The sequence below is a fragment of the Schistocerca gregaria genome, chromosome 4, assembly GCF_023897955.1.
Source record: "Schistocerca gregaria isolate iqSchGreg1 chromosome 4, iqSchGreg1.2, whole genome shotgun sequence".
NCBI classification, from domain to species: domain Eukaryota; kingdom Metazoa; phylum Arthropoda; class Insecta; order Orthoptera; family Acrididae; genus Schistocerca; species Schistocerca gregaria.
The window spans coordinates 752,702,575-752,726,250 of NC_064923.1; the positions used below are offsets into that span (position 1 = coordinate 752,702,575).

Genomic DNA, 23,676 nt, shown 5'->3' on the forward strand with positions numbered 1-23,676 from the left:
GAGAGAGGGAGGCAGAGAGAGGGGTCGGGGGATGGATGGCCAATGCTCGGAGCGAGGCAGCCAGTTGCCAGCTAGGAATGCGGGAGGGAGGTTTGGCACGTATATGAGCTGACATGATTGTAGCAGCCAGTGTGAAGTGTTACTCACTGAAGGCAACTGGGGGATGTGAATTGTGAGGGTATGACTGGGCAGAGGAAAGGAAAACTGTTGGGTGAAGGATGCAAGGAGAGTGGGTTTACCTAAGATTGAGGCCCGGCTGATTATGGGAGCAGAGTATTTGTTGTAAGGATAACATCCATCTGTGTAGTTCAGAGAAGCTGGTGCTGGAGATAAACATCAAAATGGCTCAGCATGTGAAGCAGCCATTGAAATAGAGCATGTTGTGCCACTGGGTGGCCAGTTTTGTTCTTGACAAAATGTTGGCAATGTCCATTCATTCTAGTGGACAGATATTTTGTAGTCATATTGATATAAATGACTGTGCAGTTGTCTGCAGCAGAGTTGTTATACGACAAGGCTTCTTCCACAGGTGGCCCAGTGTCTGACAGGGTGGGATAAGTCTCTTGACAGGACTGGAATAGGAGGTGCTGGGTGGGTGAATTGGGCTTGTCTTGCATATAAGTCGTCCACAGGAATATGATCCCTGTGGCAAGTGGTTGGGAATGGGAGTGGCATAGGATGTTGTGTTCATTCTGTATATAAAGGCAGATTACTCATTGGGTTTCTCATTCAGGAATCTCATTTGAATGTTTGTTGTTTGTGAGATCACATTATGCCTCGTGAAAGAAGGAGAAATATCTATCTGAATGTGTTGGAATTTAAGGGTAGCTGGATCATAGCATATACGAGGTATGATAAAAAAGTAATATGAATATTTTTAGTTGTGCAGGCTTTGTGCATCCGATTTTCAATTTTTTATCTTGTTACTACACAAGTTCCTGAAGTATGTTTGCATTATCAGCAGTTTTGAAGATTTCGTTTGTTGTTGACAGTCCTAATGGTTATACACTCCTGGAAATGGAAAAAAAGAACACATTGACACCGGTGTGTCAGACCCACCATACTTGCTCCGGACACTGCGAGAGGGCTGTACAAGCAATGATCACACGCACGGCACAGCGGACACACCAGGAACCGCGGTGTTGGCCGTCGAATGGCGCTAGCTGCGCAGCATTTGTGCACCGCCGCTGTCAGTGTCGGCCAGTTTGCCGTGGCATACGGAGCTCCATCGCAGTCTTTAACACTGGTAGCATGCCGCGACAGCGTGGACGTGAACCGTATGTGCAGTTGACGGACTTAGAGTGAGGGCGTATAGTGGGCATGCGGGATGCCAGGTGGACGCACCGCCGAATTGCTCAACACGTGGGGCGTGAGGTCTCCACAGTACATCGATGTTGTCGCCAGTGGTCGGCAGAAGGTGCACGTGCCCGTTGACCTGGGACCGGACCGCAGCGACGCACGGATGCACGCCAAGACCGTAGGATCCTACGCAGTGCCGTAGGGGACCGCACCGCCACTTCCCAGCAAATTAGGGACACTGTTGCTCCTGGGGTATCGGCGAGGACCATTCGCAACCGTCTCCATGAAGCTGGGCTACGGTCCCGCACACCATTAGGCCGTCTTCCGCTCACGCCTCAACATCGTGCAGCCCGCCTCCAGTGGTGTTGCGACAGGCGTGAATGGAGGGACGAATGGAGACGTGTCGTCTTCAGCGATGAGAGTCGCTTCTGCCTTGGTGCCAATGATGGTCGTATGCGTGTTTGGCGCCGTGCAGGTGAGCGCCACAATCAGGACTGCATACGACTGAGGCACACAGGGCCAACACCCAGCATCATGGTGTGGGGAGCGATCTCCTACACTGGCCGTACCCCTCTGGTGATCGTCGAGGGGACACTGAATACTGCATGGTACATCCAAACCGTAATCGAACCCATTGTTCTACCATTCCTAGACCGGCAAGGGAACTGGCTGTTCCAACAGGACAATGCACGTCCGCATGTATCCCGTGCCACCCAACGTGCTCTAGAAGGTATAAGTCAACTACCCTGGCCAGCAAGATCTCCGGATCTGTCCCCCATTGAGCATGTTTGGGACTGGATGAAGCATCGTCTCACGCAGTCTGCACGTCCAGCACGAACGCTGGTCCAACTGAGGCGCCAGGTGGAAATGGCATGGGAAGCCGTTCCACAGGACTACATCCAGCATCTCTACGATCGTCTCCATGGGAGAATAGCAGCCTGCATTGCTGCGAAAGGTGGATATACACTGTACTAGTGCCGACATTGTGCATGCTCTGTTGCCTGTGTCTATGTGCCTGTGGTTCTGTCAGTGTGATCATGTGATGTATCTGACCCCAGGAATGTGTCAATAAAGTCTCCCCTTCCTGGGACAATGAATTCACGGTGTTCTTATTTCAATTTCCAGGAGTGTACATGCTTTCGAGTGCTCAGCTAATTTTTATGTTAAAAAAAGATAGATAAATAAAATTCTATTATATTTTGTTTGAAAAATGGAACAAAGTGCAGTACTGCAGTCAAAATGTTGACTATGGCTTTTGGCGAATCTGCTATGAGTTTGTGAGTGACATAAACATTTCAAAGATGGTTGAGAAGACACTGAAGACGACAGCTGTTCTGTGCACCCTAGCACATCAGCTACTAACAACAATGCGGAATTAGTAAAGAAAGTGGTTCTGAAAATTGCTGAATCACCATCATAGATGTTGCTGATATGTCGGCATTCCTTTGGCGTATGTCAAGAAGCTTTTTCGGATGTTTCAGATATGAAACCTGTAGCAGCAAAGTTTGTTCCAAAATTATTAAATTTCAACTAAAAATGATGTTGTGTAATCATCAATCCGGAATTGATGAATGAAGTCGACAACAACCAGAACTTCTAAAGAAGATTATAACAGGTGATCAGACATGGATATATGGGTATGATGTTGAAGCTGAGTCCCAATTGTCCTAGTGGAAACTGCCAGAAGAGCCAAGATGGAAAAAAGTTAAATTTTGATCATGTGTGAAGATTCTCCCCACTGTTTTCTTCGATTACAAAGAGTTAGTTCATCACGAGTTCCTCGATCATATGGTCAATGAGAAATACTACCTAGAAGTTATGCGGCATTCACATGAAGCATTCCAAAGAAAATGACCAGCAAAACCAGTCGTAGAAATTGGATCACAATAATGCTCCTACTCTCACCTCAAAGCTTGTTTGTGTTTTTTGGCAACAAATAAAACTGTTATGTTGCCTCAGCCACCATATTCACCAGACAGCCCTCTGTGACTTGTTTCTATTTCTGAAGCTGAAGAGCAGCATATATATATATATATATATATATATATATATATATATATATATATATATATATATATATATATATATATAAGAAAGAAACTTCCACATGGGAAAAATATATTAAAAACAATGATTCCAGGACTTACCAAGCGGGAAAGCGCCGGCAGACAGGCACAATGAACAAAACACACAACACACCACAAAACGAACAAAGAACAATGAACAGAGCGGGAAAGCGCTTGTGTGTTTTGTTCATTGTGCCTGTCTGCCAGCACTTTCCCGCTTGGTAAGTCTTGGAATATATATATAGAAAGAAACTTCCACATGGCAAAAATATATTAAAAACAAAGATTCCAAGACTTACCAAGCGGGAAAGTGGTGGCAGACAGGCACAATGAACAAAACACACAACACACCACAAAACGAACAAAGAACAATGAACAGAGCGGGAAAGCGCTTGTGTGTTTTGTTCATTGTGCCTGTCTGCCGGCACTTTCCCGCTTGGTAAGTCTTGGAATATATATATAGAAAGAAACTTCCACATGGGAAAAATATATTAAAAACAAAGATTCCAAGACTTACCAAGCGGAAAAGTGCTGGCAGACAGGCACAATGAACAAAACAGACAAACACACACACAGAATTACTAGCTTTTGCAACCGATGGTTGCTTCTTCAGGAAGGAGAGGGAAAGACGAAAGGATGTGTGTGTGTGTGTGTGTGTGTGTGTGTGTGTGTGTGTGTGCGTGCGTGCGTGCGTGCGTGCGTGTGCGCGCGCGAGTGCGAGTGTGCACCTGTCCTTTTTTTCCCCCTAAGGGAAGTCTATCCGCTCCCGGGATTGGAATGACTCCTTACCCTCTGCCTTAAAACCCACATCCTTTCGTCTTTCCCTCTCCTTCCTGAAGAAGCAACCATCGGTTGCGAAAGCTAGTAATTCTGTGTGTGTGTTTGTCTGTTTTGTTCATTGTGCCTGTCTGCCGGCACTTTCCCGCTTGGTAAGTCTTGGAATCTTATATATATATATTGCCACCATCGATGAGACAAAATCAGTATCAGTGAAGAAGCTGAACGCCATAACCAAAAGTGAATTTCAGAAGTGATTCCAAGATTGGGAAAAGCACTGACGCAAGTGTATCGTTTCTGGAGGTGATTACTTTGGAGGGTACAGAGTTGATGTTGATGAATAAATAACGGTTCCTTAAGGAAAACCCATACAACTAGTGTTCAAGAGGACAGAGACATTGTTCACTCAGCTGTGCAGGATTTTACAGCTGTGTTGCATACCTAGAATCAGGAATGGGCTTATGTGCAGCAAGAAGAGTATCCACGGGGACAGTGTAATGGCTTATGGAGTGCCACAGACTGTCGACACACAGCAACCTCTGTTGCAGCATCACTTAAAAAGCAACAGACAGAGATCCTTTCTGGTCGTACAATTTTAGTGTCTAGCAATGTAGTTTGAGTACAGTTTCAAATTATCCATTACAATGCCACCAAAGTGCCATATTTGAACTTTTTATTCGTGTTACTTGATTGCCACATAGCAAATTTATATATCTTTCTTTGTCTGTAAAACACTTCCAGGCATTAAATTTGGCCTACTCTGAGTATTTTACATTTTATTTTGTAGCAGTTAAACCATATTACTTTCTATAAAGCTGTTCTGAATCTTTCTTCATAACACATATTATCCCCAGTAACAGACTTTTTTTACCATCACCACTGTCCATTCTGGAAGAAGAATGTTTTTTGTGCATGAAACTGGAAATTTTGAGTCACTACTGAAACTACAAATGTCACAAAGAATGTTGTGTTACAGCTCAGTGCTTAAGCTTCATCTTCAACAAGAGTTCAGTTCTTGCTGAAAGATTCAGTAAAACTACTATGAGTGACTTAATTCATCATGTTCACAACAAAAATAACATCAGAACACAGCCAATCCATAGATCGTCGAATGCAAGTTATATGAATTTGCTACCATCGCAGTGATTGCTCTCAGAACTGTCATTGAACCTTTTTATCGATCACAGGCTCCACATGTGTTGGAGACAAGCTCCAGTCCAGAACATGTTTATAGTTTGATGATGATTTATATACCAGCTTGTGTCATATGGTGAAATGCTGCATTTTCCAGACAAGTGTGTGGAAACTGTTGGGGACTGACAGCACAAAATATTTCCTACTGTCATTCAATTGTAACATTATTTTTGAAGTATCATTAAGCCTTATTAACAGTATAGACTTGGGAAGTCAGGAGGTGTGATTTGATATTGCTTCAATCATATTTTTCAATTAGGCCACAGATTTTTTTGTAGGCAACTGGTACACTGGTCCAGAACATGTTCATAGTTTCATGATTTATATACCAGCTTGTGTGGCATGGTGAATGAATTAGGAAACTGATGGAAAAATTAGTCTTTTGAAATATCACACAAATCTGTAGATAAATAATATGATAAATGCGAAGTATGGATGCTGAAACATGCTGCATTTCTGAATGAAGGCATAAGAAACCACAGTGCCTTGTGAAATGCATTAAGTTCATCTTATGTGTTGACAGAGCTAATATGGTTTTAAGTTCAATAAAATGTGTGTGAGAAACTATCAGATTCTACAAAGTACTTTGTTTCATATTCTGTGCTAACTCTGTTGAATACAAAAGTTTTCTGGGATTGACTGGGGACGGGAAGTGGCTTGCAGCTTCACATGTACTAGCATTGGACATTTAATTCATTGACTCATTAGTATGATAATTTTTCCATTTGTTTGTCCTTCAAATAAACTGTGATTGATGGTTTATTTACAAGATATATCACACTCTTATTACCTGTGCATATTTCAGGAGAGTATTGACGTAGTTTCATACATTGCTATAATGTATTATTTTATTTAGTGACACTAAATTGGACCCCTTGTTAAATTTCATTGTCTTCATTGTGACACTGAATTCCTTTGTGGCATTTTGTCTTGGTTTCTCCATCACAAAATTTAAAAATATCCATAATATTTGATTGTCTATTTGTAATTTCCATCATCTTACTCTGTGTGAAATAAAGCTATTACATGGTGCAGTGTAATTTAATGTTACCGTAACAGGAAGAATCATTTTTTTACAGGAAATCCGAAGGCAGAAGGTAGAATTCATGAACAGGATACCAGATGAACCAGACAAGAATCACCCAGATGCCGTCCATATTGTTATAAAGCTTCCAGATGGGACTCGCCTTGAACGACGGTTTCTGCGGAGTCACACATTGGATGTAAGGATCTTAAGTTGTTTGAATATTGACTATAAAAGCAAATTTTGCAGATCATCTTCTTGTTGCTATTGATGTGAGGCCATGCAACTGAATGTTTAAAGAGTTCAATCAGTGATTGATTAAAACAAAAACGTCTCTGAAATAAAATATTAGCCATGTGACGGTGAACTGTACTGACACGTTATTTTTTTTATGTAATTCACCTACTTGGTTTAGTGCAATGGCCAGAATTAATCCTTCAGTCTGCAGCAACATGTTCACTTTTATGAAACTTCTTGCTAAATTAAATCAGATGAAATCTGTGTGCTGGACTAAAGCTCAATCCATATGCACAGTCGTTAAAGAGTATCTGTGACTTTCAGTAACTGCAAGTGCTCTCATCCATCATCAGAAACCATAAGAAAAGTGTCAATGCCTTGTCATTTTCTTGTCCATTTCCAACTTGCACAGAGATTTACAAAAAATGGAAAGTAAGGTTGAACAATTGGAGTTATGTATCTGTGGTGTATTAAAGCTAGGACTTTTTTTGGAAATCAGTGTTGCAATAACAGGAACATCCTGTACTTTTTGATCTTCAGAATTCACGCTAAGTTTAAACAGCAGACAGCAGGAAGAGGAACGAAAGAGAGAATTGACTCCTAAACTGTTACCATTCAGTCCTAGAACAAAACAACCACACACACACACACACACACACACACACACACACACACACACACACACAAATGACCAACGTCTATAGTTGGCCTTGGAAATAACTTATTACAACAATATTGCATTAAGTTGACAGTGAACCTGAAACTACTTAAAGGCATTAATTTACTTAATTTCAAAGACATAATTAAGTTTCTGTTATTTATGTGACAAGAAACTAAACATGGTTGCACACAAGGTCTTACAGGTTCATCTACATCTACATGCATACTCTGCAAGCCACCATATGGTGCCTGACAAAGGGTTCCTTTTACCGGTACTAGTAATTTTCTTTCCTGTTCCACTCTCCAGCAGAGCAAGGGAAAAAGACTATCTGTGTGCCTCTATATGTGCTCGAATTTCTCTTATCGTCATAGTCCTTACACTGAATGTACGGTGGTGGTGGTAGAGTCATACTGCATTTGGCCTCAAATGCCAGTTCCTTTCAAGGATTTTGATATGAGTTCATAAAGCATTTCTGTGATACTTGCATGCTGATGAAACCTACCATAGCAGTACTCAAGAATGAATCACTTTAGTATTCTGTATGCCATCTTCTTTATAGGTGAGCTGCACTTTCCCAAAGTTATCCCAATAGCACAAAGTCAACCGTTCATCTTACCTGCTACCAATCTGATGTGCTCATTCCATTTCATATTGCTTTGCAACATTATGCATAAGTATGTATTTGATGTGACTGCATCAGGCAGCAGACCACTGATGCTGTATTTGAACATTACAGGATTGTTTTCCCTGCTCATCCACATTAACTTACGTTTTTATACATTTAGAGCAAGTTGCCATTCATCAAATCAACCAGAAATTCTGTGTAAGTCATCTTGTATCCTTCTGCAGTCATTTATCTTAGACACCTTCCCATACACCACAGCATCACCAGCAAATAGCCAGAAATTTATGCTCATGCTGTGTATTAGACCTATGTATATAGAGAATAAAAGTGGCCCTATCTTACTTCCCTGGGGCACTCCTGATATTCCCTTGCCTCTGATGAACCCTCACTGTCGAAGAAAACATGCTGGGTTTTTTTAATTTATGAAGTCTTCGAGCCACTCGCAAATCTGGGAACCTGCTCCATATACTCATACGTTCATTAACAATATGCAATGCGGAATCATGTCGAATGCTTTCCGGAAGTCTAGGAATATGGAATATGCCTGTCGCCCTTCATTCATGGTTCTCTCTTATATCGTGTGAAAAATGGCAAGTTTCATGTTTTCCTGGCCATAACCTGAGTCGACATATACACATGGTTATGATATAATATATGAAAACATTGGATTAAGCACAGTTTTAAAATTTAATGTAACTACTTTATTGATAAAATTAATGCCAACAGACAAGAAACAATCGTGTCTGTTCATTATTGTTAAAAAGTGTGTTTTGTGGACATTGTTCCACATGTAATTCTCTCACACGTTGTAATCTGCCAAGAGAGTGCTCTGGTGATGTAATTTCAAATTGTTCTGCTTCATAATATTGGAGGTTACTATGTACTTGTTCTATGATATTTCATCTTTTAACGTGGCAATTTCATGGTGTAAACTGCTAACTTTACGATTCAGTGCATTGCTACACGAGTTCAGCTCATTAACAGCATGGGTCATTGATTGAAATTGTTCAGACTAAATGAAAGTAGAAGGCAGTGTTTCTTCAGATTTAGTATCAGTGTCAATTTCTAAAATTTCTACTCTGTTTAAAAGCCTTTTCTGTAAGTGATGGAATTTGAGCAGTATTGTTGGTGTCATTTTTGTCAATCTGTTTCTGCAGTTTCTTTGTACATTTGTTAAGTTTGCATATGTCAGATATGACTACGGTAGAATCAGTATTGAGCTGTAATTGTTCAGGTTAATATGTATTCTTGGTGTTTCTCATGTTGTTGACTCAAACGAGTTTCTACTTGTTTTATGCTCTGTAAAATCATTTTGAAAGTGTGTGTTCGTTTCTTGTACCGTTTTAAGATCACCAAAATCTTTACTGTAGCAATTGTCTGTGTATTTTTCTTTGTGAGCTATTATATTTGTGCTGATTTCATGTTGCACGTGAACGAGAGTTTCACATATCTGTTCGATCGTTTTGTTTTGTTGGTTAATAGTCTGATTTTGCACTTGAACTGCAAGTGTAACTTGCTCTTGAAATCGATTACATGCTTCTATGTGCTGATTGAGGCATTCATTAAGTTGCATTTCTCGTTGTTCAAAACATTTGTTAATTTGTTGTTCTACACTGAGTATCAGTTCTTCGTGTTTTTGTGAGAATTTATTAACCTCCTCACTTTTTCTGTTGGTTCATCGCATCACAGATTTGAGTCAAAAATTAGTCTTATTTCTTCTGTGAATCCATTCAGCTACTGGATGCTCTGTTAAAAAGTTCAAAATGTTTTGTACATAACAGATGGAAATAAAAAAAGGTGAGATTTAAATTCTGGGCGAAATGTTGAAATAGTTACCATCAGTGAAAGTAAAGAAGAATTACAGGCCCTTTTTATGCAATTCCAACATTGTGTTCTTGTAAGGATCAGCAACTGCATTTATTTATAATTTATTTAGGTTTCTGTCACAGTTGCATAAAATTGTTTTTATTGGTGACAAGTTATGAACACTAGTTTAAAAGAACAAAAATTGTTGTGCATAAATTCAAACTGTTCAGACATCAATTTGTGTGACTCCTGTATCTTCCTTGTATGTATTTCTCTTTCCTCAGATATGTCCAATATCATTCCTTTAACAGAAGAATTTCCAAATTAACCTTACAAGGGACCTTCACCAATTTCCTTGCATCAACAGATAAAGCGATTGAGCACATTGCAGCATTTGTAATTAAGTTTGCTAAATGATATGTAAATGTACATATGAACTATGTTAGCTTTACTGTTATATGAATGTGTAAGTATCACAATGAATGTCATATGATCCTTTAGATGCTACTTGTAAGAGGAATGGGAAACATGTAAATGGAAGATAAGGGAGTGGGCCAAATTGATGAATGAATAGCCCAAATTCAATAATTTCTTTTTAAAAGTGAAATATAATCCATTACAGAAATGGCCATGGGGATTAATATTTTACAGAATAATTTGACAACATCTGAGACATTTCTCAGTACAACATCTCAGTATTTTATTTTAAATTTATAGAACTCGCATGAATACATAATAAACAGCTAAAGACACCTGTCGAGTTTTGAATGTGCCATTGGAATCATATTACAATCAAATTGCACCTAATGTATGAACAAATCTTATGGATGTTTCATTGAAATTATGTATATCTAAACATTAGAGAAGTAGATATTTCATAATTGATGTACTGTTATGTTGCTTTGGCTGCCCCAGTCTTTCTAAGCCCATTACCCAAGAATGCAATAAGATATTAGCTAACCCCTCCCCTCCCCCTACTATCAGCATCATTGCCTAACTAAGCTTTAGAATGAAAAAGAATTTTCTTTGAAAATTTTAACTTTTGAAATGTTGAAAGATAAATGATATTTAGTATTGTAGATGTTTTATTAATCCACAGACAAATGAGACAGTGAGACACTTTGTATTGCTGATAATAATAATAATAATAATAATAATAATAATAATAATAATGATTATGATAATAATAATGAAGGACAGTTATAATAAGAAATCACTCTCACTAATAACAAAGATACAACTCCACAGCTCTGCCATTAAACTGGAGTGCCTTTATGCAGCAGAAGTTTTAGTCCTCAACAAGAAGGGAGAAACTGAAGAGCTGGAGAAAAAGGAAGGTGAGGTACTATGGAAAATATTCAGTCGAAGAAAGGTTGGGAGTATGTTGATTAGAAAAGGTAATGAAGAAACCCACACCTAAAAGTGAAAAACTATCAGATGCTCTCAGGAAAAGGAGGATTTCATTTTATGGCCTCCTGATTAAAATGAACCCAGAAAGACTGGCTGAAAAATATTTGACCATTCAACATAAATCAAAAAATATGAATCATTTGGTTCAGGGAAGTGAAGCAGGACTTAGTTGAAATTAACATTACAGAAGAAGAAATTCTAGACAGAGTTAGGAAGTTCTAAGGGTTTCAGATGAAGGTCAGAAAGTGCATCACTGTATGGACAGATGAAAGAACAAAAGAATACGTTGAGAGAATGAAGAAATTCTGGAAGACTGAAAAATCAGAAAAAAAGACAGAATCATGAAGTTTCTTCATGTGGTCCACAGATGCCTGAAATCAAAGAAACAAAGGAGAAGATTAAGTAGGTACTACAGCGGTGTAGTAGCCATTACATAGTTACTGTTTTAACAATGTAGGAAACGGTAGATTGCTACTTGCTGTAAAGCTAACACACTAAGTTGCAGGCAGCACAGTTAAAAAGATGCTTACACATAAGCTTTCAGCCTCAGCCTTCATCGAAGAAAGAGAAGTGTTCACCAGTCATTCACACAAGTAAACACACCTCATGCACACATGACTGCCAAATCCGGCAGCTTGGGCCAGAATGCATTGTGGACCAAGGTGCCAGAGTTGGCAGTCATGTGTGCATGAGATGTCGCTACTTGTGGGAATGAATGGTGAGTACTTCTTTTTTTCCCATGAAGGCTGAGACTGAAAGCTTATGTGTAAGCACCTTTTTAATTGTGCTACCTGCAACTTAGTGTGTTAGCTTTACACTGTAAGCAGTAGTCTTATCTTCTCCTACATTATTGATACTCCTACCTGGAGTTTCCATTGTTTGACAATAACTGTTTTGTTGCACTGTCAGTTAGTTCGTTTATTGTTGCAAAGTGAATAATAAAGTGATTTCTGGTGTATTGTGGGAACTACTTGCAACTTAGAGAAGAGATCTTCATGATATAAGCGACATATATGTCTCAATTTTATCATAGTGTATCCGTGATACAAAGTAGGTATGTAGTGTGTGGAATATATTTAGGAGGTCCATACATTTGTTTCACAAACTGTAACCACCACATCTGTCAGTGCTAGTATTTGACATAAAAAATGTAATTACTGGTAATGACAGTGTTGGTATACTCTCTTACAAAATAATGAAAGCAGTAATGATCATTTAAAAATAATTTAGTCTTGTGGCCGAAACAAAATTGTACGTTTCTGTTTCACCCTTCATTTTATCCCTCAGGGGAGGGAGGGAGGGAGGTTGGGAATCGCTGGCTTAATAAAAGACATTTTGTAGAAATTGAGTCAGAAACTTTCTCGAGATTAATCAACCACATCCGGTGGGGTACTTTCTATCATTGTTTAATTTTATTCCAAGTAATCCCATGTGCTACATTTGCTTCTAAAACCAGCTAGTTCCTTTACTTCATTTAAATCAACTGGTTTCGTGTATGGTGTGCGATCATTTTAGTGAATGCATTGTACATTATGGAAACTGAAAGCTGTGACAGTTCTTTATGTCTTGCCTATGATCTTTATTGTGAAATAGGACAGTTACAGCATAGTTCCACATTTGTGAAGTTGCCTTCCTCTACAGATGTTCTCTAAATATTTTCAAAAGTTTTATTTGTATTACTTTGCATTCAGTTTTAGTACTTTCTGTTGAAACATCCTCATCTGCTGTCCCATTGCCTTTCTTCGTTCCTTGAGCAGCATCATACACCTCGTCTGTTGTTATTTCCAGAATGTCGTTATTTTTGTACCTGCAAGTACACGTGCTGTACTTGTTCGCACTCCAGTTTAGTCATTCATTGAAGAGTGAAGTTATTTCTTGGTGAGTGACTGGATATGGAGAAAAGTAATCTTTGGAATATAGAGCCAACAATATGAATGTTGTCTACTCTTTTGAAACCATTGAGATAATATGAAGTCACCCTGACAGTGTCCCATACTTCATCCTTTCATGTGGTGTCATTCTAGAAATATTTATACTGACAGAATTCTCGCCTGTTGTGGTGTGTTTTAAAAAAGTAAGTGCTATAACCATATTTAATTCAATCTATTACTGCATGTTTCAGCGTTGTACATATATAATATGTGTTAGATGGCATACTTTTTTGTGCTGTCTGCAATTTTCAGACCGTCGTCTCTCTAGAAGAATAGGAGGAGCTGAAACAAGAACATTTTTGTGTAATGATGAAGAAACAAACAGTCTTGATTGCAGGGATATAATTATTATTTATTTACAAGTGACACATCTCACCTGATTCAAGCATCTTCAGATTGGCTGAATATTAGATTGTGTTAGGTACGTTGGATACAGAGCATGCAGAATATCCCACCAAATTTCCCTTGCCAAATATTCAGAAGCATTGCACAGTGTCGTTGTTGAGGCATGCGACACAGTCCAATGAATCCAAAAACAGAGTCAGACCTACATAGCTCTGCCACCATGCAAACAATGGGAGGCACAGTTGCTCATATCTGGCCTATACATATAGCTACTACACCGCTGACGTGTTTGCTTGGTGACAGATCTATTTAGGCCTGATCCTGTTTTGCATTCAGTTGACTATGTCGTGTGCCTCGCAAAGGACACCATGCAAAGTTCCCAAATATTTGATGAGGGAAATTATTGGGCAGACATTCCGCATGCTCAGTATCCCATATATCTAACACTCTATAATATTCAGCCTAACTGATTATGCCTGAATCAGATGAAATGCATCATTTGTAAATATATAATAATTACATCCCTGAATTACAGCTGTTTGTTTCTTCATTGTATATTACTGGTTGCTGTACCATTCCTGGCATGTACTGGAAAAAATATTTTTGTGTAATGTGCTACTGAGACTTAAGAGTGGGGTTGAGTATTCATTAAGGGAATTCAGTCATACAATAAATTCTGTTTAAAATCAAATTTGATTTAGACATGTAGATCTAAATCGATACTCTGCAAATCACACTTAAGGATACAGGGTACTTATAAATGGTGGGAAAATGAGTTTTTTTTATGACATTATTAAATTCTATAGTCTTTCCTTATTACATTGATATTTACGTTATAGGGTTTCAAATGAAAAATGACCTATATATACCAAATTTTAAAGTTACAGTGATGTATACCGCCACACCTTATTTGTTTCTGTTACAGAAACCAGTATTATTTCGAAAAGAACTGTGAACTTTCTGTTCCAGCGATTATATGTATGATACATTGTATATGTTGGTAACAGTGCATGTTTCTAGTGACTGTAAATGATTATCTTTGCTAGTATTTACTTTTGTTTCACTGAAACATTTTGTTCATGTGTTACTGAATGTTTGTTGCCCAATTGCGAAATATATTTGTGGAGGTACAAATCCTTTAGTGTGCAATAAATATGAACTACGCCACACATCAAGAAATTCAATAAAGGAAATTCTGTGGTAACCAGTTTAGAAACAAAGCAAGCCACACTGTTGAAAGTAACCTATGTATCAGTTCTTCAGGGAAGAAACTCCCACATGGCACGCCTCCTGGCAGTTCAAATTTTTGTGTTAACAATGACGCTGTTTGTAGTGGATTTCTTGTTGTTGTGGGCATCTCATCTTCTTTGATAAAGGAAGTGGCGAAATGTAAACAATGTGATGGTGTAGGCTGTCTGGAAATAGCTGAACAACAAAGTATCAGGAAGGGTTTAGCGTCAAAATTAGTTGTTCTGTGTGGATCCTGCAATAAATCTACCTCGAAAATGACTTCGAATGTTGTGCATAATTCACATGATGTGAATTTGAAGCTAGTGTATGCAGTGCGTGCAATAGGTAAAGGAAAAAAGGCTGCTCAGACACTTTGTGGTTTGATGGACCTTCCTCCTCCTCCCAATAGGTTCAGCAAGTACATAAAAATATTTTTAGGTGCCTTGATGGTGTGTCATATCAGTGGAACCAGGGACATTCCTGTTGCACTTGATGGGACATGGCAACGTCGAGGACATCATTCCTTGAATGGTGTTGTAGGTGCTACTTCTCTGGAGAATGGAAAAGTTGTTGATGTTGAGTGCTTATCTAGGTACTATCACACCTGCCATGGTAACACTGAAGAACATATTGAACGTCAGTTTTCTAAGAATTATGATAGTTACAGTGGAGGAATAGAGTGTGATGGAGCTCTAAAAAAATTTCAGAGATTGGTGCCTATTTATAACATTAGATATACGAAGTACCTAGGCAATGGAGACTAAAGATTTCAATAAAATTAATGAGTTCAATGTTTATGGTGATACCTCAGTAACAAAAGTGGTATGTTGTGGACATGTGAAAAAGAGGATAGGTACTGTATTGAGAAAGCTACGAAGAGAAATGAAATTAAAGTTACTATCTGATGGAAAATCTCTGTGTGGCTGAGACAGATTGATAGAAGCAGAAATAGACCTTCTTCAGAGTTATTATGGACTGGCCATTAGACAAACTGTACATCTAAATGATGGTACAGCAATGAGAAAATCTGTCTGGGTCAACTACTTTCATGAGTTGTCTACAGATGACCACCCTGTTCATGGACTTTGCCCTAAAGGAGCAAATCCTTGGTGTGGTTACCAAAAAGAAAAAGAGAGTGGTCAAATATACCATCATAAGCATTCTTTTCCTGAGCCTGTTATGAATGAAATAAAACCAATTTTAAGAGGCCTGAGTGACCCTGTTTTGCTTAGTAAATTTCTCCATGGTGGCACTCAGAATAAAAATAAATTTTCAACCATTGCATATGGGAAAGATTACTCAAGAATGTTTTTGTAGGACTAAATACATTAAAAGTTGGTGTACTAGATGCAGTGATACGTTTCAGTGATGGAGTGATAGGAAGATTGGAAGTCCTGAGAAATTTAAGCATAAAATGTGGCTCTAATATGGAAGATAAATTGCTTGCGTGTGACTGACAAAGGGTGCATGAAGCTGAAAGATTCACTGTTCAAGTTCCCACAGAAGAACAAAGTGCTAAAAGGAATTCCAAGAGGAAGCTTGAAGATGAAGAAATGGTGCAGGATGAAGACTATGATTCAGGAATGTTCTGAGGTACAGTTTAATTGGACTCATATCTTCATTCGCAATTTCCCACAAGTTGTTTTTAGGTACAAATATTTCCTAAAGTTTATGAAGCATTACTCAAATTTTTTCTGTAACTTGCAATAAATACTACTAATTATTGCAGAATCAACTAAATTATATAAAAAATAACATTTTTATTAGGAAAAAATTATAAAAATTAAAATGTAAGATGTGATTTTTATCCTTGAAATGTACATAATAGATGGAATTAAATAGGTCTAGTACCTCAGCCATCATGTTGTGCATATCTGGTAAAAATTTGGTCTCCTTAAAATGTATAACACTGGATTAAGTGGTACCTGGATTAAATGAGGAAGCATTTTGGGAAAAAATGCATCAATTTGTTTTGTAATTTTTTAAATAACACTAAGCAGGTTCAAAAATATTCAAAATACTTCTAGTTTGTTTAGAAAGCGTGCTGCATTACATGATACCAACAAAAAAAAATCTGTAAAACATATACCTTATAAACAGTGCCTGAAAGAAATAGGTGTTGATTTTCACATAATATTGAGCCAGAAAAGTACCCTGTATCCTTAAGTGCCTGGCAGAAGGTTCGTTGAACCACCTTTACAATAATTATCTGTTGTTCCAATCTCAAGCAGCGTGAAGAAAAAATGAAACCTATATCCTTCTGTGCGAGCTCTGATTTTCCTTAGTTTATTTTGATGATTGTTTCTCCGAATGTAGGTCGGTGTCAACAAAATATTTTTGCATTCAGAGGAGAAAGTGAGTGATTGAAATTTTGTGAGAAGATCCCACTGGAATGGAAAACAACTTTGTTTTAGTGATGTCCACTCCAAATCCTGTATAATGTCAGTGACACTCTCTCTTCTGTTTCACGATAATGCAAAATGTGCTGCTTTTCTGTGAACTTTCTGAAAGTACTCCCTTAATCCTATCTGGTAAGGATCCCAGATCACACAGCAATACTCCAAAAGAGGACGGACATCAAAACAGCTGCTACTGAAGAAAATATGTCAGAACTGATTGAAGAGGATACTGCATACTGCACCATTGAAAGCTCTATACATGTCACAGATGATCTTTACCTCCAATGCTGTGAATATAAACTGTAAGAAAGAATAAAACAACACCCTTTTTATAATATATATTGGTGTCTCTGGCATGTGTACACTGCTTAACAAGATGAAGCCCTTACATTTTATGACAACAAGATAAACAGTCGAGTTACACTTACATGGTGTTAGAGGAGTAGTGGTACTATAAACGAAACTGTGCAGTGTTTTCGAATAACTTGGAGAGAATTACAGATATTTTATGTTAATGCCAAAAAGACGTAGGTGTTGATACTCATATTCTCCATGGGCAAAGCAGTTTCTCCTCTTTTGCATATGCCTTTCAGCTGCTCAGTGCCTCTCTTATATGTTCAGTACCAATGTACTTGCTTTCAAAAATTATATTCTGTCCTGGAGTGTTTTCATTAATCCATAACTTTATACTCAGAATATTTACACATCAGTGCTATAATACTTTCCTTGAATTTCTACAATTTTGTAAAATTCAGTTTGTCTATTTATTTTTTCACCTTTTTGTTTCAGGCTGTTTTCTATTATATATTTTGTCACCCATCATCACCAGTGAGTTTTGAAGTGGCAACAAATTTTCCAAAACGTGTCCTACAATGCTCTCCTGGATCAGAGGGAACAGCAAAGCAGACACTGGCAGAAGCTGGCCTCATTCGGAGAGAAGTGCTGTTTGTTTATGATTTGGATGCATAAATGTGATAATTTTTTACATTACACCCAGACAACCAGTTTCTTATTGTCACCTTTTCTTCCACTGTCTACTTCCCATTTTAAGTATGGCAAGCAAATTAAAGATTTAACAAAATACTGCTGCCCTAGCCCCCCTAAACAAACATGAATCTTTTTCACTTTGTATGGTAAGGGAATAGAGTCATAATTTTGCAGTATGTAAGACACTAAATTGGATGAAAATTGCATGCATTACACAGCATGTACTTTTGGAGTGTCAACACATGTTATCTCTCTGTTTCAAGTGAGCAAGTATTTCCCTTTCCTCACCTTTTTTATAAGCTGCTATAATTGGAAATGCACATTCTCACATCAGTGAATCATTTGCATTGTACTGACTTGTAAAGCACTTATAACCTACAGAGGCAAGTAAGGGTGACGTAACTGGTGAAGTCTCTTTGAGTTAACCACTCTTTATCACATTGAAAGCTGGTTCAGCAAAATTATTTATGAACAGAATGACTTTGGCAGGTCCACTGTTAAGTATTTTCTACTTTGCAAAGTATTTATTTTAAACTCTCAGTTTTGCATTTCTCTCTGTTATTTCATATATATTTTTTATGTTAATATAATATTGTACATTTTGTTGACAAGAAGTGTGTATAGTTACATATCATCTTATCTGTTCACCTTGTGTTTATGTAAGTCTATTTGTATCTTTTTTGTTGAGTGTAGTAAATATAAGGATGTAAACATATTATTTCATACTCTGTTAAAATTGTGTCATTCTGCTCAGATGAATTTCTATTTTAAATAAAACAATTGTGCAACTAAACATTTTTATTGAAGTTATTTTGAAATTACAGACAATTATTTGAAAAACATAACTATTACAATCAATTTGAATGTAAAATAGTGGTCACAATTTTTGTAATTGTGAAATACTAATTTGTGGGTTTCTCATAAAACGGATTATACAACATACTGAAGGAAGGTGCACCTATAACAGGCATTAAATTTAGGATTAGGAAGGGCACCAATGACCCAGACACCATGGTCATAAGAGAAAGGAAATGTATATAAAAAATTTGTGTTTGGCACAGAAACCTCACTGGGACCGTTGAAAGTTTGTTATTCTTATGATGGTGCGTGTAGTTTAATGTTTCTTGTTCAGATGCTTCTACAGAATAATTTTTAATCCAGCTTTTAAAATTAGCCATATTCTGTGTGTGTCATGTAAATGAATAACCTGAAATACAATGTAGTCATGAACATATTTGATTTAGACTTGGTATTGCCAATAGAATTGCATCCAAATCAAATGACTGCTTATAAGTTGCATGTTGCATCATTTTGGCAATTAAGGCCCATATGCAGCAATATTCACTGAACGGTCATTGAGGAGACATGTTGGTAGCCCCTTGTTTGTCTGGGCAGTCAGTTGCTCAACAGTTGCACGTTTGTGTGCCTGTACACATCTCCACAGCCGTCATTTGCTCCTGTCATCTTTGGCCTTTGGTGTATCACAATTGACTCGGCATCACTTTTGGATGGCACTATTTCGCCACATGCACTAGACTTTAACAACAGTGACACATGAGCAATTTACAAACTTAGCCACTTTGGAAATGCTTCCACCCTTTGCCTGAAAGCCAGTCATCATTTTCTCTTTGACTTGAGATAAATCACTCTGTTTCCATATTATGACAACCACTGCATTGCTTTGCACATCCCCCCCCCCCCCCTCCCCAACATGCTTTATATAAACCCCTCTACTAGTGCTGCCATCTGTGAGTGGTTCTCGCACATAGCTGTCGAATGTAGGAGATGGTCACATTAATGTGATTGGACTGTATAGTTATTTCCTTTCTTGTTCCAATTACAAATAGAGTGAGGGAAAAATGGCAGATTATAAGCCTCCGTATGAGCCCTAATTTGTCTCATCTTATCTTTGTGGTCCTTACACGAAATGCATGTTGGCAGCAGTTAGCCTCAGATGCCAGTTCTCTAAATTTCCTCAGTAGTGTGTCACAAAAAGAGCATTGTCTTCTTCCAGGGATTCACATTTGAGGTCACGAAGAACTCTATAATATAAGTGTGCAGATTGAACCTAACGGCAACAAATCCAGCAGTCCAACTCTGAATTGCTTCCTCGTTCTCCTTTAATCTGATCTGTTGGGAATCCAGAACTCTTGAGCATTACTCAAGAATGAATCATACTAGTGTACTATACACTGTCTCCTTTATAGATGAGCTACATTTCCCAAAAATTTGCTATATTCTCCCAAAAAAGCAAAGTCAGCCACTCACACTCCCTATTACCAATCTGATGTGTTCATTCCATTTCAAATCACTTTGAAAAGTTATGCCTAGATATTTAATTGATGTGACTGTGGCCAGCATCACATTACCTTTTTTTTTAGAGCAAGCTGTCATTCATCGCACAAACTAGAAATTGTGTCTTAAGTTATCCGTATCATCCTACTGTCACTCAACGATAACACCTTCCTGCTGTACACCACAGCATCATCAGCAAACAGCTGTAAATTGCTGTTTACCCTGTCCATCACATGATTTACGTATACAGAAAATAAGTGTGTTCCTGTCGCACATCCCCGGGGCACTCTGGACAGTAGCCTTGTTTCTGATGAATAATTGCCTTGGCATGTAGTTGCACTTGCCTTACAAATTTTTGCATGAAATTCATTTTAAATCTACTGTCCAGGTCAAAAACATTGATGAACTGTACAATATAATATTAAACAATCTGTGAATAGTGTGAAATAGTTTACGTAGTAGGCATATTACAAAAGAGAGAGAGACTCAGATCTTTTGCGTGAAGAACTATATCTGAGAATACTTTGTGGAAGGTGGGTTGCACATAGTCTTGAATACTGTTCAAAGCAAATGCAGAAGCAAATTTGTCAGCAAAGTCTGGACCATTTTGACAAGAATCTATCATATTATATCCATTTTTCTATTTCTGTGAAAAAGACCTGGCTCTCCCTTTAAATACTCAAAGTACTTGGTCCCATGCAAAAGAAGCCAAAGTCAATTTTACTTCTTGAAGTATGTTGGGCTCCTCCTTTCTTTTGTGCAATAACAAACCAACATGCCAAAGTGCCTAAGTTCACTAGATTTATTTGCAATAAATAGATGTAACCTTATAGCTGATCACTGCTGCCTAACTAATATTACCTTCAGAATAAACAGGGATAAACTGAAGGGACTTCTGTCCTGGTTATAAAATGTTTTGCTTTCTGGTTTCTTTCTTCGTAGCTTTAAGAAGTAAACGTAGAATCCTGAGGTAAATGTTTGTCTCTGTTTCTCCCTAGGAAAATATTAAAGTCTCATAACTGATGTATTCACAACTGGAAAATAAAATGTGGATGCGTTAAATCCATATATACTAAAACAATGTAATGGCTTAGATGTAAGCTTAGATGTAAGCCATTGTAATATGCATTGTTATTTCAAAATGTTTATGTGAATTCTATGTGTATATTGAGCCATGACGAACTTACAAAACTAACAGAAAGGGAAAAAACGTCAAGGACTAAACACAATTCTCACACCAAAGTGAACGACAAAATAGATGATGGTATCCAAATGCGTGTGCAATAGTGCAACGAATCAATTATGGTAATGTAATACTACGCAACGTCTGATATATTAATCAGCAAACTACAATTGTGCAACCATCACCTACCTTGACGTCTGGTGTTGATTGTGCAGTATTTACCTCACTGAAAATGTTGATACGACGGAGAAGGTCCTTCCCAAGGCGTGTCAAAGGTGAATTATCTGCTGCAGCATCGTTTCTTGGAGAGTAAATGCACAAGCACCGCACTCATAATGGAAGACCATGCCACAGCAAATTATTCAATGGATAGTACGGCACTCAGTGTGAAAGTGACACTAAAGTGGGAGTGGAAGTGCAAACGGCCGTACAGAATAATGCGTGGAGCATTAACAGCTCTTGTAGAGCCAACAAGCAAATTTTGTGCTCGTACACACAGAGACTGGCTTCATGTAAATACTTAATGAACTATCATTCCATATGTAAGTTATGTATTTCCTATAAGATAATGTGTAAGCACGACAAGCTGAAATCTCCAACCCAAAAAACAAAGAAAAATTCACCGACAAATAAAGGTCATTGTACCCCTTTTTGCAAAATTTAAATTTAAGCTGTACGAGTGTATACAAAACACCGTGCGCCTCCATTGTATGTCACCGCACAGTGTGGGGCCAATTGTATAGATGCATAAGGACAAGCCCCAACAAGCTACGACAAAAATTTAAAACCAGTTGATAATAATCATTAGTGTGGCCGCTGTAAGTGCCGGAAAAGATGTAATTTGCTGCGCCGGAAGGCGAATGACAAATGTAAAAAAACTCCATTCAATTTTTCGTTTCAGTTATTACATAGACAATGTGTTGTCTGAATAATAATCCTATGAAAATATGAAGTCTGAGCTCATTTTTGTGCAAAACCACAAAAGTTTTCTTTTCTTCCGCGCATTATTCCACTATCGTGTCAACATAGGTGCCTGCATCAGAAGAGGAAGTCCGATTAAGAATTAATATTGTACACACGGCCAAGAATGAGAAATACTTATGGAGGACAAAGACGAATATAACCAAGGATACCAGATTCGATGTAAGTTCACGACACCACTAGCTCACAATTTACGAGATTTGTGAATTGAAAGTAAAAGACAATTTATTCTCTGCAGAATTCACAAAAATCAAATATGTCAATAGAATAAGTAATTTGTTTAATTATATATAAAAACAAAGATGATGTGACTTGCCAAACAAAAGCGCTGGCAGGTCGATAGACACACAAAGAAACACAAACATACACACAAAATTCAAGCTTTCACAACAAACCGTTGCTTCATCAGGAAACAGAGAAGGAGAGGGAAAGACGAAAGGATGTGGGTTTTAAGGGAGAGGGTAAGGAGTCATTACAATCCTGGGAGCGGAAAGACTTATCTTAGGGGGAAAATAGTACAGGTATACATTCAGGCGCGTGCACGCGCGCCACACACACACGCACACACACACACACACACACACACACACACACACACACACACACACACACACACACACACACATATCCATCCACACATACACAGACACAAGCAGACATTTGTAAAGGCAAAGGTAAAGGCAAACTCTTTGCCTTTACAAATGTCTGCTTGTGTCTGTGTATGTGTGTGTGTGTGTGAGTGTATACCTGTCCTTTTTTCCCCCTAAGGTAAGTCTTTCCGCTCCTGGGATTGGAATGACTCCTTACCCTCCTTTCGTCTTTCCCTCTCCTTTCCTGACGAAGCAACCGTTGGTTGCGAAAGCTTGAATCATGCCATATATATATATATATATTAAAAACAAAGATTCCGAGACTTACCAAGCGGGAAAGCGCCGGCAGACAGGCACATGAACAAAACACACACACACACAGAATTACTAGCTTTCACAACCGATGATTGCTTCTTCAGGAAGGAGAGGGAAAGACGAAAGGATGTGGGTTTTAAGGGAGAGGGTAAGGAGTCATTCCAATCCCGGGAGCAGTAATACTTACCTTAGGGGGGAAAAGGGACAGGTATACACACACACACACACACACACACACACACACACACACACACACACATTTCCATCCACACATATACAGACACAGGCGGACCTTTGTAAAGGCAAAGAGTTTGGGCAGAG

The 23,676-nt window shown here is 38.2% G+C and overlaps 1 protein-coding gene across 1 annotated transcript in view; it reads left to right on the plus strand.

Moving 5' to 3' along the window:
- The window catches only part of LOC126365934 (FAS-associated factor 2), a 105,284-nt gene extending 86,500 nt beyond the window's left edge, over positions 1 to 18,784 (plus strand). The window contains exons 7-8 of the mRNA XM_050008704.1: positions 6,416 to 6,559; positions 17,794 to 18,784. Coding sequence (XP_049864661.1) covers positions 6,416 to 6,559; positions 17,794 to 17,973 — 324 coding nt within the window. The 3' untranslated portion in view covers positions 17,974 to 18,784. The remainder of the gene's footprint in view (positions 1 to 6,415; positions 6,560 to 17,793) is intronic.
- Positions 18,785 to 23,676: the final 4,892 nt, after the last annotated feature.